At 42.8% G+C, this 14512-nt stretch overlaps 1 protein-coding gene across 2 annotated transcripts in view; it reads left to right on the forward strand.

Annotated features, from left to right (window-relative positions):
• Positions 1 to 14512, forward strand: part of DCP1B (decapping mRNA 1B) — a 131570-nt gene that overhangs the window by 98112 nt on the left and 18946 nt on the right. For both annotated transcript variants that reach the window (XM_068277226.1, XM_068277227.1), the window contains exon 10: positions 10466 to 10547. In XM_068277226.1, coding sequence (XP_068133327.1) covers positions 10466 to 10503 — 38 coding nt within the window. In that variant the 3' untranslated portion in view covers positions 10504 to 10547. The remainder of the gene's footprint in view (positions 1 to 10465; positions 10548 to 14512) is intronic.

A 14512-nucleotide genomic window follows, 5' to 3' on the forward strand; every position in this document is an offset into this window, starting at 1 on the left:
TTGGCCCCACATGGGGACAGATATTGCCGATTTTTACCGGTCTTGTGTCGCATGTCAGCGGGTCGGCAAAGCAGGCGAAACAGACAAAGCCCCACTGAGGCCCTTGCCCATCATAGAGGAGCCCTTCCAAAGGGTTGCTGTTGACATCATTGGGCCTCTAGCAATACCCAGTAGCACAGGGAAACTGTTAAGCTTGGGGGTGTAATCTCCACAGTCAGCATACAACACATAAGCTGACGTGAAGGAGGTACACACACCAGCACAAGGGATCAGGATATCCCCAGTTTAGTGGAGGAGAGGACTGACTCCAATAGGAGATTGTGGTGCACAGAGCCGGTGCAGATCTGAACAGCCACAAACACTTTCGTAATAACGTCTCAGCGCAAGGTAGCGCTGAGCGCATAAACCAGGACTGAGGAGATCAGGACAGGTAGACAGAATGAACGCTTGCTAGCTAGCGATTACTTAGCGACAGCAAGCGTCCAAAACCAGACAGACTGGAATGAGGCAGCCAATGCGTTGCGGCGATGGCGTGCCTCACAAAGACAGGACAGGAGAGACAGGAAATAGCAGGATCGAGATAGATGAACGTAACACAGATAAATATACAAGTATGTTTTCCTAGCGTATTACAATTACAGCTATCAATGAAACTATTCGTAACGTCTGACTAACATATGTATATATTGGCAATGAACCGATATATGACATAAGCAGGAACTCTGACTAAGACTGAAGTAATACAGGGAACAGGACTCAGAAGGATTCGCTATCTCTTCGCAGAGATGAACGCAATCCACAAACAGGACCAGGAACAGGATAACTAGCTCAGCACGGGTGTTCACGATACGCGCAAACTACCAAAACGTGCTGGAAAACTGACTAGCTGAACACAGGAAATAAACAGTTCGTGTACGTATATATCAGCGACACTGATATATTAACGTAACACGAATACAAGGAAAATAACAAAATGCGCAAGTATGCGTATATATTGGCGATGAACCAATATATGACACAAGACAAGCAAGTAGCAACTTCTAGAACAAGAGCAGAACTAGGAGGACTCGCTGACCCCTTCGCAGGAGTCAGCGCAGTCCACACGGACCAGGAACGAGGTGGGGCACGAGCAGAGTAACAGATACAATCTGAGACTATGATAGCCCATGAGGCATTGCAGGAAGCAGTTCTTTATACTGAGGTCATCCAATGGGAGCAGACCTGCAGATTCCCACACAAGTGAATGGTAATTAATCACAGGCTGATAGCAGGAAAAGGCAGACAATGATATGCAGCCTGCAGGAAAGGGACCGCCCCTCCACTGCAGCAGACAATGTTTGTTTACACAAAAGCATATTAAACTGTCATAAACTTCAGAGCGACTGCAGATGGAATCAGCAACTAGTTTAAGTGCAAACCAAACTATGCAAGCAAATGCATGTAATGACATTAGAACTGCTTGGTTTGCAATACCAGTGCAGTCAGCAGTAAACGCTGCAGAAGCGATCATAACAGTACCCCCTCCCTTAAACGCGGCCTCTGGACGCCTATGAAAACTGACATATTTCTCCTGAACCACCCAAACCAAAAAATCAGAAGTGGGAAATCCAGCAAACTGATCTGACTGAAAATTCATGAAGGTCGGATCCGTCCGACAAAACCAAATTCCCGAATCAGTCTCACCAAAACTAGACCAATTGGAACCAGAACCTACCGAACCATGCCCGTCAGCACTACAAGCCTCAGTGTGACACCCATCAGAACCACGACTTCCAGAAAACAACCCCAAGAAACTCTCTGCGCGATACCCACCGCCTTCCAAGGACTGTCCAAAAACGCCAAAGCCTTTGCAATGCCCACCGGAACTGTCCCTACCAACACAAAACCCACCGTTGAACCAGTCCAAGGTACCAGGACAAGTTTCCTCAGAGATCTCCCAGAACACTTGGAAGCTCCAAAGAGATCCCCACAGGTCAGAACGCCCCTTAGGCTCACATGGAGAACTATCAAGAACCCCTATGGAACCCAGGGCAACTCCAGAGTCAGGGTCACAAGGACAAACATCAAGATCAGGGCTTTTAGGGACCAGAACCATCTCCGGGCATGCAGGCCAACCGGCAACATCAGAACATGTCTCCACTAGGGAAGCACGTGAGCACGCTAACACAGACACATCTGGGCAGTCTGGCATACGAAGCACATCTGGGCACACCGGCACAAGAGAAACCTCTGGGCATGTCAAGGAACTGCGAACCTCAAAGTCAGTCAAGACAGGACCGAAACCAGAACTGGGCAAAAAAAATTCATCATGACTAGACTTCATAGTTACTGGATTCTCACTAAAAACTGCAGGATCAGACTTAGATGTCGCTGATTCCAGCAGGGTTATTAACAAATCATGTTCAGGGGCATTTACAAGACAGGGCAAATCTTCTGATGTATGCACTGAACTAGACAGGGTTCCCATAGCTTCTTCTGGACTAGACAGAGACTCATCAAATACACTGGACTGGAGCTCATAAAGGGCTGCAAAACAAGTCAATATTGCAGCAATCCCCACTGAACTAGGCAAAACTGAGTAACTCACTGGACAGGAAGGGGGCTCTGGAACTTCTGCCACACCGGCCAGAGAACCAGAATTTTCCAGGATACAGGGCTGGGTTTCAGAAACACTCATTAACCCGGACTGAAATTCTGAGATTTCTATTATTTTTTCCAGCGAGTCAAAATTATCCATGTTACAGGGCAAGACTTTTGAAACATTCAGAGGACAGGGCTGGAGTTCCTCGGCTGTTACAACACTGGAGAGGGACTCAACAACATTGGTTAAATCAGACTGTGTACAGGGCAAGGTATCTAACACACTTGCTGACGAGGACAATATTTCAATGGCTTCTGCTTCGCTGGGCAGAAACTCATCAAGTTTTATTAGAGCAGACTGTAATTCCAAAACAGCTGCTAGACAAGTGAATATTACTGCAACACCAACTGAGGTAAGCAGTGCTTCAGCCTCCTCTGCTAAAGGGTTTAAAGTATCCAAAGTACTGGGTGAAGCATAAGACTCTGCGACCACAGCTTCACTGGACAGGATCACTGAACAGTCCATATTGCAGGGCAAAACCATGGAAGCACCTGCTGGACAGCATAATGATTCTGTGACCTGAGTTTCATTGGAGAGATCTACTGCACAATTCATGGTACAGGGCAAATTTATTGGAAAATTTTCTGAACAAGGTAATAATTCTGCGATTTCAGGTTCACATAGCAGATGCTCTGAGCTATTCACGAAACTAGAGCGAGGTGTAGAAACAGGAAGATCAAGACACAATGTTTGCGCATCTGAATCACCATTCATTTGTAAAATTGGAAAATTCAGATGCTGGGGTTCTGAGTTTACTAGACAGGATTGCTGGGACTCGGAAACTGATGTAGTGCATCTATTGGCATCTGCTGGATTAGACAGGAGTTGAACTTTATTAACACAGGTAATTTCTGCAGAAGTGTTTGCAGAGACAGGCAAGATTTTTCTGGTGTCTGTTTCACTAAACAAAGAGTCATGAGTACTGGCTAAGCTGGACTCGAAAGTCAGCAGGACCTCTGGGTCCTCTGCTGAGAAATTTGTGCAGGGCAAGATTAAGGAAGTATTAGTAATTTCTGTCTTACTGGGAAGTAACACTGAGTTATCCATGGTACAGGGTGGAATTACAGGAACTTCAATTTCACACAAAAGGAGCTCAGAATCACTCGCTGAATCAGCCAAAGGTGCTGAAGCAGGCGAGTCCTCAGGAACTGAGGAAGTGGAACAATCTCCACTTGACAGTGTGTCTTCCCTGGTATCAACTGATTGAATTGCATAAAAATCGTCCAGAATCATTCTCCACACATCGATCAATGGAGCCACAAAGTCATACCCACACACACCAGTTTTTATTAGGTTATAAGCAGACTTAATGCATGCATTCAATACTAATTCACTTTTTGCACTGTAAAACTGACAAAATGAACTTGCATCTTTCTTCCATTCATTCACCAGAGCTTCCATCTCTCCTTTCTCAAATGGAGGATCCCATGCATATTTAACAGCTGAGCATTCCAGCTGATCATAGTTTGCAAATGTGTTAGTGGCAGAAACATACATTGGGTTATTTAGCAGGTGATTGGCCGATTTCTTATTCCTAAGGATCTCCAATACCTGTAGCAAGTATTGAACTGTAGTGTATGCAAATTTCCCTTGCTGCACGAATAAATTGATCTGTTCAATACTCTGTAATATATCTTCATAATCATATTCAGATAATTCATTTAAACAAGAACCTTTATTTTCCCTGGCTAGCAATGAAAGTTCATTAGTAGTTTCATAGGTCCATTTGACTCCCCTGAATGGTGACTGAATTTCATTATCTGCTAATGGTGGAGTCTCGTTACAGATCTGATGCGCAGTCGCCAAGGGCAACGACTCCGCTGATTGTAACGCTTTTCTTTTGGAGCGTTTACGTTTGGCTTTAGACCCTGCTGCCTTAGCAGAAGAAAAGTTATCAGAACAATTATCTGCTTGCTGATTATTTTTGTAGGCAGTAGAAGGAGCAGCTGATTGACAAGCTGCCAGGAGCTTATCAAAAGGGCTAGGCAAATCGGTTTTGCGCAGCCAGTTATGGATCACAAACGCTAGAAATTCCAGTGGTCTTTCTTTTAAATTGGTATGATCCAAGACATCGTAGGCCCACTGAAACAATCTTCCCTTAAATAAAACATAAACTAGCTGGGGGGCCCACGTTGAAACAGGAGTAGCCTGGAGCTCAGGATTGGCCAGGAACCTGGCACATTCAGAAAAAAACTCATTTTCTGTTTCAGAATTGAGCTTCTCAAATTTCTTAAAGGAACAGGAACCATAACAAACAGTGTCATTTTTGCTGGGAACCCCCCCCCACAATGGGGATTGGTAATGGGGCTATCATAATGTTAAGCTTGGGGGTGTAATCTCCACAGTCAGCATACAACACATAAGCTGACGTGAAGGAGGTACACACACCAGCACAAGGGATCAGGATATCCCCAGTTTAGTGGAGGAGAGGACTGACTCCAATAGGAGATTGTGGTGCACAGAGCCGGTGCAGATCTGAACAGCCACAAACACTTTCGTAATAACGTCTCAGCGCAAGGTAGCGCTGAGCGCATAAACCAGGACTGAGGAGATCAGGACAGGTAGACAGAATGAACGCTTGCTAGCTAGCGATTACTTAGCGACAGCAAGCGTCCAAAACCAGACAGACTGGAATGAGGCAGCCAATGCGTTGCGGCGATGGCGTGCCTCACAAAGACAGGACAGGAGAGACAGGAAATAGCAGGATCGAGATAGATGAACGTAACACAGATAAATATACAATAAGTATGTTTTCCTAGCGTATTACAATTACAGCTATCAATGAAACTATTCGTAACGTCTGACTAACATATGTATATATTGGCAATGAACCGATATATGACATAAGCAGGAACTCTGACTAAGACTGAAGTAATACAGGGAACAGGACTCAGAAGGATTCGCTATCTCTTCGCAGAGATGAACGCAATCCACAAACAGGACCAGGAACAGGATAACTAGCTCAGCACGGGTGTTCACGATACGCGCAAACTACCAAAACGTGCTGGAAAACTGACTAGCTGAACACAGGAAATAAACAGTTCGTGTACGTATATATCAGCGACACTGATATATTAACGTAACACGAATACAAGGAAAATAACAAAATGCGCAAGTATGCGTATATATTGGCGATGAACCAATATATGACACAAGACAAGCAAGTAGCAACTTCTAGAACAAGAGCAGAACTAGGAGGACTCGCTGACCCCTTCGCAGGAGTCAGCGCAGTCCACACGGACCAGGAACGAGGTGGGGCACGAGCAGAGTAACAGATACAATCTGAGACTATGATAGCCCATGAGGCATTGCAGGAAGCAGTTCTTTATACTGAGGTCATCCAATGGGAGCAGACCTGCAGATTCCCACACAAGTGAATGGTAATTAATCACAGGCTGATAGCAGGAAAAGGCAGACAATGATATGCAGCCTGCAGGAAAGGGACCGCCCCTCCACTGCAGCAGACAATGTTTGTTTACACAAAAGCATATTAAACTGTCATAAACTTCAGAGCGACTGCAGATGGAATCAGCAACTAGTTTAAGTGCAAACCAAACTATGCAAGCAAATGCATGTAATGACATTAGAACTGCTTGGTTTGCAATACCAGTGCAGTCAGCAGTAAACGCTGCAGAAGCGATCATAACAGAAACGTTTCATTCTCACGGTGGTAGATTATGCCACTCGCTACCCTGAAGCTGTAGCCCTGAGCTCCATACGGGCAGACAAGGTTGCGGACGCATTGGTGCGCATTTTCTCACGGGTCGGTTTTTCCTGCGAAATGCTCATCGATCAAGGCCTAGCAATTCATGTTGCACCTAATGGAATGCCTCTGTAAGCAAATGCAGGTAGAACACATCATGGCCAGCCCTTACCACCCTCAGACAAATGGGTTATGTGAGCGGTTCAATGGTACTCTGAAACAGATGCTAAGGGTGTTTGTTGAATCGCAAGGGAGAGACTGGGAGCGCTACCTGCCCCACTTACTGTTTGCTTATCGTGAGGTGCCCCAGGCATCCACCAGGTTCTCGCCCTTTGGGCTCTTATATAGGAGAAGGGTCCGTGGACCCCTCGATCTCATTCGAGAGGCCTGAGAGGGGCAGGATATGGGTCCCGGGGTCTCCATAGTGGAATACGTTCTAAAGTTCCGAGGAAAGATGGACACCCTGGTGGGGTTGGTGCGAGAGAATCTTACTCAAGCCCAGGCCACCCAGAAGCAGTGGTATGACCACGGGGCTAGGGAGAGAGTTTATGAGGTAGGTCGCAAGGTGTGGGTCCTAAACCCGATGCGACAGAATAAGCTACAGGCCGCTTGGGATGGGCCCTATACCATACATAGGAAGATTAGTGATGTGACCTATGTGGTCGCGCTGGATGACGGAGGTAAGCAGATGAAAACGTACCATGTCAACATGTTAAAGGAGCATCATGATAGAAATGCTTGCGCTCTCCCTGTCTGCAGTTTACTACCGGACGGTGAAGCAGAGGCCCTGGTTTTACTTAGCCTCTAATTTAGGAAATGGCTAATTATGCCCATAGCCAGTTATGCCCTTGCCTTTTGATCTTCTGGGAAATACTGTCGGAGATGTGTATTGCGCTTGGGAGCAATTGTCACCTGGACTGGCTGCAGTGTGCTTTGACACAGCTCACACCAGCACAGGGCCAGGAATTTACATATGACAGCCTACTGGAAATGGGTGAAGGGTTGAAGTCCTTCTGATACAATTTTTACCTGTGGAAATTCGGGTTTATGGAAGTGTTCTGAAATCTCTGAAAAGATCAAACACTAACACAGGAACACTTTGAAGTTGCATGCGTTAAACAGGAAATTGGATTGATCCCGGACCTGGGACAGTGGGGTGGCCCCAGGGCACACATTTTGCTATAAAACAGCAGCCTGGGACAGTCACAGATCATCATCTTCTCCCGAGAGTAGCTCATCGCTAGAGATGATCCCGAGGAAATCTGAAAATTCGTGTCTCTCCACGGTTGGACATTTGCGCTGGTAAAAGTTCAATTAACGTTTATCCCATTTTATTTTTATGCAAACTTGTCTTGCTGTATATCCTTATAACTTTTATTTTGTAACTTTGTTTTTGTAAATCTTTTGTATTTATTATTTTCTGCATTGTTCCTTTTTTTCCTGGAATATTAAATCGTTATTTAATAAGTTTGACTTCTGCTGTACTAAACTAACACTCATAGCCTAGTAGAAGAGACTGAAGTGTAACAGTGTATAAGTCCATGCCGGATTGTATGATTGAACAACACTACCGTATAAGATTGTAATTGCATTGTGTGTATGGGGCACTTCTGCGCTCTACAGCAGAGTGGGAAGTCTCGGAGTGGCTAACAGTATCGTTCGGAACGACTGTTAGTGGTTTTGCTTCACTACAGTGTAAGATTGCAATTGTGCGTGTGTGTGGGGCGTTTGTCATATGTTGGCCTAAAGCGTGCAGCTGACCCAACGTACAAAAATGCCAGTGCGAGTAACTCGACAGCAGAGTGGAATTGTCTAGCAACAGCTAGTGGTGGCAGTGAGAAGTGTTTGAGGCGTCACAGCCTTGTGGTAGCTCGACTAAGGCTGCTTCCCCTCTCGATCTGGTCAAACCCGCAGTTGGGAACCGTACACGCAGGCGTGCCGTGGGCCGGTTCCTGACAATGACACAGAAATCAAATATATATATTTTTTTCAAAACAAACTAGGCTTTCATTGTATGCCATTGTTCCCCTTGAACAATTTTGTTTTCTATGAATTTTAATGGGAAAACAAGGAAATAAAATAGAAAAAAAAGACATTATTTCTCAGTTTTACCAATTCCAGTTTAGAAATAAAGTGCTACTGTAGATAAACACAAATTTTGTTTGGCTATTCTTACCGCTTATCACAAAACTTAGATCATGTTCCTGTCACAATTTATGGTGAAGATATTTGATACTGAAATAATGCTACAGAGTGTATTCTTCACTATAAACTGAGAAAATAAAAGTAATTGCATTAGCTCAGGAAACCTATATTCCCGTTCACCAATTAGTGCTGCATCAGATGTGCACAAGAGCAAGCCCAATCCTGCACAGCACTGCTTCTGCTACAAGACGTATATCTACTGATTAGTGGCTTAGATGAAGTCACAGAGGACGTAGATATACTGTAGTAGTGGACAAGGTGGTTATACTCTGTCTGTAAAATAAAATGGTCTTAAAAATGCTTGCATGCTTAAAATCCTAATCTGTTTTCTTTGGCCTCAATTTGCTAAGCTTACCTGCTGTCTTTAATAATGTTTCTGAGCTGTTTCTAGAGTTATCACCATGGTGATAAGGCATGTAGTATTTAGGAAACATTTTACCTCAATTCATGGCCTCAATTCACTAAGATCATTATTAACAGGGTTCCTCCAGCGTAAAAAGGTTGAGAAAGGCAGTTCTACACCTTAATAAGGCAAGCTTCTTTAACACTGAACATACCAATCGATGTGTGGTGATAAGTTTTCTCTTGCCTTATTATCACCACGATAATAAGACAAGAGAAAACTTATCACCACACATCGATTGGTATGTTCAGTGTTAAAGAAGTTTGCCTTATTAAGGTGTAGAACTGCCTTTCTCATCCTTTTTACGCTGGAGGAACCCTGTTAATAATTTTTGGATCTCAAGGAACCCCTGCATTTATTTTGCAGGTGGCATGGTCTTTAAAAGTAGGTGAGGCTGTTTATTTCACTACTCCCTATTACATTGGCCCTCATTTTACTGTCTCCTTACTTATTCTAGTGCTTTTCAGTAATCTGCTTATTATTCTGACCCCCAATTTAGTGCTTCTTTTTACAGTACCCACTATTATAAATTGCTGTTATACTCGCCCCCACCCCCCACCCCCACGATGGGGGGAAATGCCAAGGAACCCCTGCAGATTACTCAAGGAACCATGGTTGAGAAAGCCTGGTGTAGAGATAAGATTTCATAGTGAGAGAGTTATCTTATCACTTCAGTCCTTTAGTTACCTCCTCTGTGTTATTTTCACAAGCAGTCAATTAACAGCCTGCCTTTAACTTTAGAATTTTGTAGTTAGTTTAAGGATTGAAATGTTAACTTTAGAGATCCCTCCTAAAGGTGCATATACACGCACTACCAGCGGCAACGACTGGTCCGCCGGACCCTCCCACTGGGTGTAAGTTCAGCCGACAGTAGTGCGTGTGTACGCTCTGTTGGCGGACTGATAAGGCTGTTTGTGAACGATCCGCGCTACTGTCGGCTAAAAGTCCGCCCAGCGGGAGGGTCTGGCGGACCCGTCGTTGCCTCTGGTAGTGCGTGTGTACGCACCTTCAAAGAGGAAATCCAGTGAAAATAATGTAGTAAAAAGTGCTTAATTTATGTGTGAACCCAGTCTTAAAAAGAAAAAAGACCACTTGGGCAGCTCACTTTAAAGGACAACTAAAGTGAGAAGTATATGGAGCCTGTCATCATTTTTTTTTTCCTTTAAGCAATACCAGTTGCCTGGCAGCCCTTCTGACCTATTTGGCTGCGCTAGTGTCTGAATCACACAAGATACAAGCATGCAAACCACTGGGTCCACCTGTTTTGGCAAATGGAGTTGGAAATTTTATTTCCCTTTTAGGGCTAATTAGCCTAAGCCTTGTAAGGTTTTTTTTGTTTGCCTTTTTCTGGATCAACTGATATATGTATGGGTGCAGGCTAGTGTTACTGTTATGCTAGTATCATTATTTCTGGTTGAACTTGATAGATGAATGTTTTTTTTTTAACCCAACTAAGTATATAACAGTGTTTGCTCATCTGTATAAAACTAATTTGCTTCTGTTTACTATTCAGGAGAACCGCCTATGAGTTCAACTGCTTCATACAGATAACACTGCTCTGTTAAGGCGAAATTTGAGAGGCGCCCTATAATTTGGTATGTTAGCTTACCTCCTTGAATAATGACTGTCAGGAATATAGCAGCTAGTTATGATGCTGATGATGTTAAGGATAACACAGGAACATATTCTAACATTTTTCTATCTGCTGTGTATTATGTCAGCCAGTCTGACTTTGAAGGTATGGGGAGCTAGCTTCATGGACTATTAATGTGATTGTGTGTGGGTGTCAATAGACCGACATTAGTATACAGTTCCTCTGGACAGCCAGAAACAGGTAATTAGGTTCCCTTTTGTCTGGCACCCTGCAAATGTGGGGCATTGCTTTGATCTTTTGTATTAAGGTAGAGGGCTGCCTGTTGGTCAAAACACTATCCGACTAAGTGAGTCTGCCAAGTTCAAAGTGGACAGGAATGTTTGAAATTTACATGACAGCCAGGAAGCTTCACCCAAAATACAATCTTTTGATGTATGTACAAGACAATAGTTTCACCCCAAACTTCACAAGCTAAAACAGGAACACTTTGAAGTTGCACGCGTTAAACAGGAAATTGGATATTCCTGGACCTGGAAATTGAAATTTGCTATACAACATTAGCTAGGATAGTCACAACTCGTAGCTCTTTGGAGATAGCAAACGCTAGGGCTATCCTAGTCTGACCAGAAGCTGCGCTCTCCCGCAAAACGACGTTAGACCTTCAAGTTGGTAACGTTTTGATTCCCGTTTATTTTTATGCAAATATCCTTGTGTGTATCATTGTAATTTTTACTTTGCTTTTGTAAATCTTTTGTATATATTATTTTCTGCATTGTTCCACTTTTTTTCTGGAATATTAAATCGTTATTTAATAAGTTTGAGTTCTGCTGTACTAAACTAACACTCATAGCCTAGGAGAGACTGAAGTGTAACTGTGTATCAGTTCATGACTGATTGTATGTTTGAGCAACCCTACCGTATGAGATTGTAATTGCATTGTGTGTATGGGGCACTTTTGCGCTCAACAGCAGTGTGGCTAACAGTATCGTTTGGAACGACTGTTAGTGGTTTTGCTTCACTACAGTGTAAGATTGCAATTGTGCGTGTGGGGCACTTGTCATACGTTGGCCTAAAGTGCGCAGCTGACCCAACGTACGAAAACGCCAGTGCGAGTAACTCGACAGCAGAGTGGAAGTGTCTAGCAACAGCTAGTGGTGGCAGTGAGAAGTGTTCTGAGGGGTCACAGCCTTGTTTTAACTTGACTAAGGCTGCTTCCCCTCTCGATCTGGTCAAACCCGCAGTCAGGAACCGTATACGCAGGCGTGCCTCGGGCCAGTTCCTGACAATGACAACTTTAAAAATGAAAAAAAAAAACAAAAACTTTAATTACCCCCATGTATTCATTGATCGCAGATGGATTCTTCAGGTGACCTTTTTTCAGGAAACGAGTGCCTCCTCCACTGAACTACTTTGCAGGTTCTAATATGTACCTTTTGCTTATATAATCAGGGGCCTGAAGCACTACACTGTGGTAAAGTTGTCGTGCGCAGGGAGTAGAGGCAATTTTACCATTACTAATGCTGGGGGAGCATTGCACGTTTACCTTTTAGTGGACACAAGCAGGTTCTAAGTAGCCTTAGTATTATATGTACCTATGTTTATATAATAATTGACACTGTGGTGAAGGTGCCGTGCGCAGGGAGCATAGGCAATTTTTACCATTACTAATGTTGGGATTGCATTGCACATTAACCCTTTAGCGCAGCAGGCATTACTGGGCAAATGCTTGGGTTGCTATGAAACACCATAATATGGTGTATGGCTAATTTTAGCTTCAAAGGACTTATTAATGTTAAACAATTAAAAAAAAATGTTTTTGCATACAACCCCACGTAGGGGTGATTCATAAGGAGATAAAAAAAAAACAAAAAAAAAACCCATAAAATAACAATTTAAGAATAGAATGCATCATTAGCTCTTGAAGCTGACGTAGCTAGTTCCTATGAGTCTCTATGTGGAGCCATCTACAGATCTTCAATTCCAAATGAGGGTACGGGCACTGCACTTATACAGAATACAATTAAAATATATAAAACCACTTGTAAACACCTAAATGAGCCTCTGAAGCCTATGTCCCTTAGCTCACCATTATGGTTCAACCAAAACCTCCCGGAGATGCTCTCTCTGCGTGATCCTCGCTTCTGGATACAACATAACATTAAATATTTACATCAACTTTTTTCTGATGGCAATTTCAAATTTTTCTCAATTTTGCTTTGTTTAGGTATTTTTAGCTCAGACACGCTGTTCAGGCCAACTCAGATTACACAATATAGATTTGACGCCTTCAGGGGTAGAACGTTTGCTTCTGCAAAACGACAGAACTAAACAGATCTCCAGATATTACAATTTTTTGTTGACTTCTCGTTCTGCCTCTAAAATTCTGTCTGTAAGTAGGCGATGGTTGGGCACAGAGACCGTTTTTACTAAGGAGGACTGGAAAGATTTTGAACAATGTTATTATAAATCAGTTATTGCCTCCCATGATAGATTAATTAATCTGAAGTGGTTCCATCAGGCCTACCTGTCTCCTGTTCGCTTAAAGAGAATGAGCTCTCTACACAATGGTTGCTGCTTTAAATGTGGCCAAGAACAAGCAGACTTTCTGCACTGTGTGTGTGGTTCTGCCCTCGGGTAAATAACTACTGGAAATCGGTAACTCACTTTCTCAGAGACACTGTGGACTTACCTGAAGTATTCACATTTAAAATTTGTATGTTGTGTATATTACAATACATTGCATGTAGTAGATGGGAAAAACAACTCCTTCAAATCCTACTATTTTATGTCTGGAGATCTCTGGTCCTACACTGGAAACAAAATATGGTACCAGGTATCTCTGATTGGAAGAGATTGGTGAACCAAGCTTTACCTCTTTATAAGTTGACTTCCCAATCGCGTCATCAACCTAATAAGTTTAATAAAATTTGGTCCAAATGGGTCAATTCTTCAGATACAACTATACCCAATCTAGACATTAACGTCTCAGTTCAAGATTTTGTTCAATAAATGCCTATATGATCCTGATTCATAGTAAGATCCAATTTAAAGGGAGTTTCTGGTCTCGTGTTCATGTTGCCTTTAAAACATTATGTTACCTATTTCTATTTTTATGGCCTTATATGTGCTGTCATTATTGTCTGCCTATTCATAATAGTGACTCTGTGATACTTTCATTTTAATTACTGATACTTGGACTGTAACCCACCCAGGTTAATTTGTTTGTTTTTCTTGTTATGTTTGTGTTTTGCTCCTATTTGGGAGTTGTTGTTTTTTCTATGTTGAAAATTTCAATACAAACTCTCTTTAAAAAAAAAGGAATAAAATGCATAGTAACAACATAAATAAAGATAAACCATAATACTCAGGTCTTAGTACACAGGATAAGGGAAAGAATGACAAATCAAGAAATTGTTAAAGAGTGCAGGATATGATTTAGGCAACAATTTTCCATCCATGAGATCCAACGTTTGGCAGTAATATGCTTAGTAAACATATAATTTAACATCCCTCACCGGCAAACGTGGAGATTTCCAATTCTACCCTAAAACTTAACGGTAGAAGAAATATGTTGCAGCAACATGTGAGCAGGGAATTTGAGCTTGTGGGCTTATTCACAGTGAGACGTTGCAGAGCTGCGTTATAAAGTCTTATTACGCAGCTTACCGCACAAGCCTACAGGATGTCCACAGTGTGATGTAAGCATCGCATTGTAACGTGGAGCATTATGGTAATGCACTGCTGCAGTGTGCTACCTCTAAACGCACACATTACCAGGTACAGGAAAGCATACTTTTCATTGCCTGCATGCTTTACTGTATCTACTGTATGCGACGGTAACACAGCATTAATATGCGTTACTACCTTTTTTTTTTTTTTGCATTGCATTGTAATGCTGCGTTGTGACTTTAACGTTCATACAACTCAACGTCCCACTGTTAATGTAGCAGGGCTTATTTCCCTTGG

This window comes from Hyperolius riggenbachi, chromosome 3 (assembly GCF_040937935.1).
Source record: "Hyperolius riggenbachi isolate aHypRig1 chromosome 3, aHypRig1.pri, whole genome shotgun sequence".
NCBI classification, from domain to species: Eukaryota; Metazoa; Chordata; class Amphibia; order Anura; family Hyperoliidae; genus Hyperolius; species Hyperolius riggenbachi.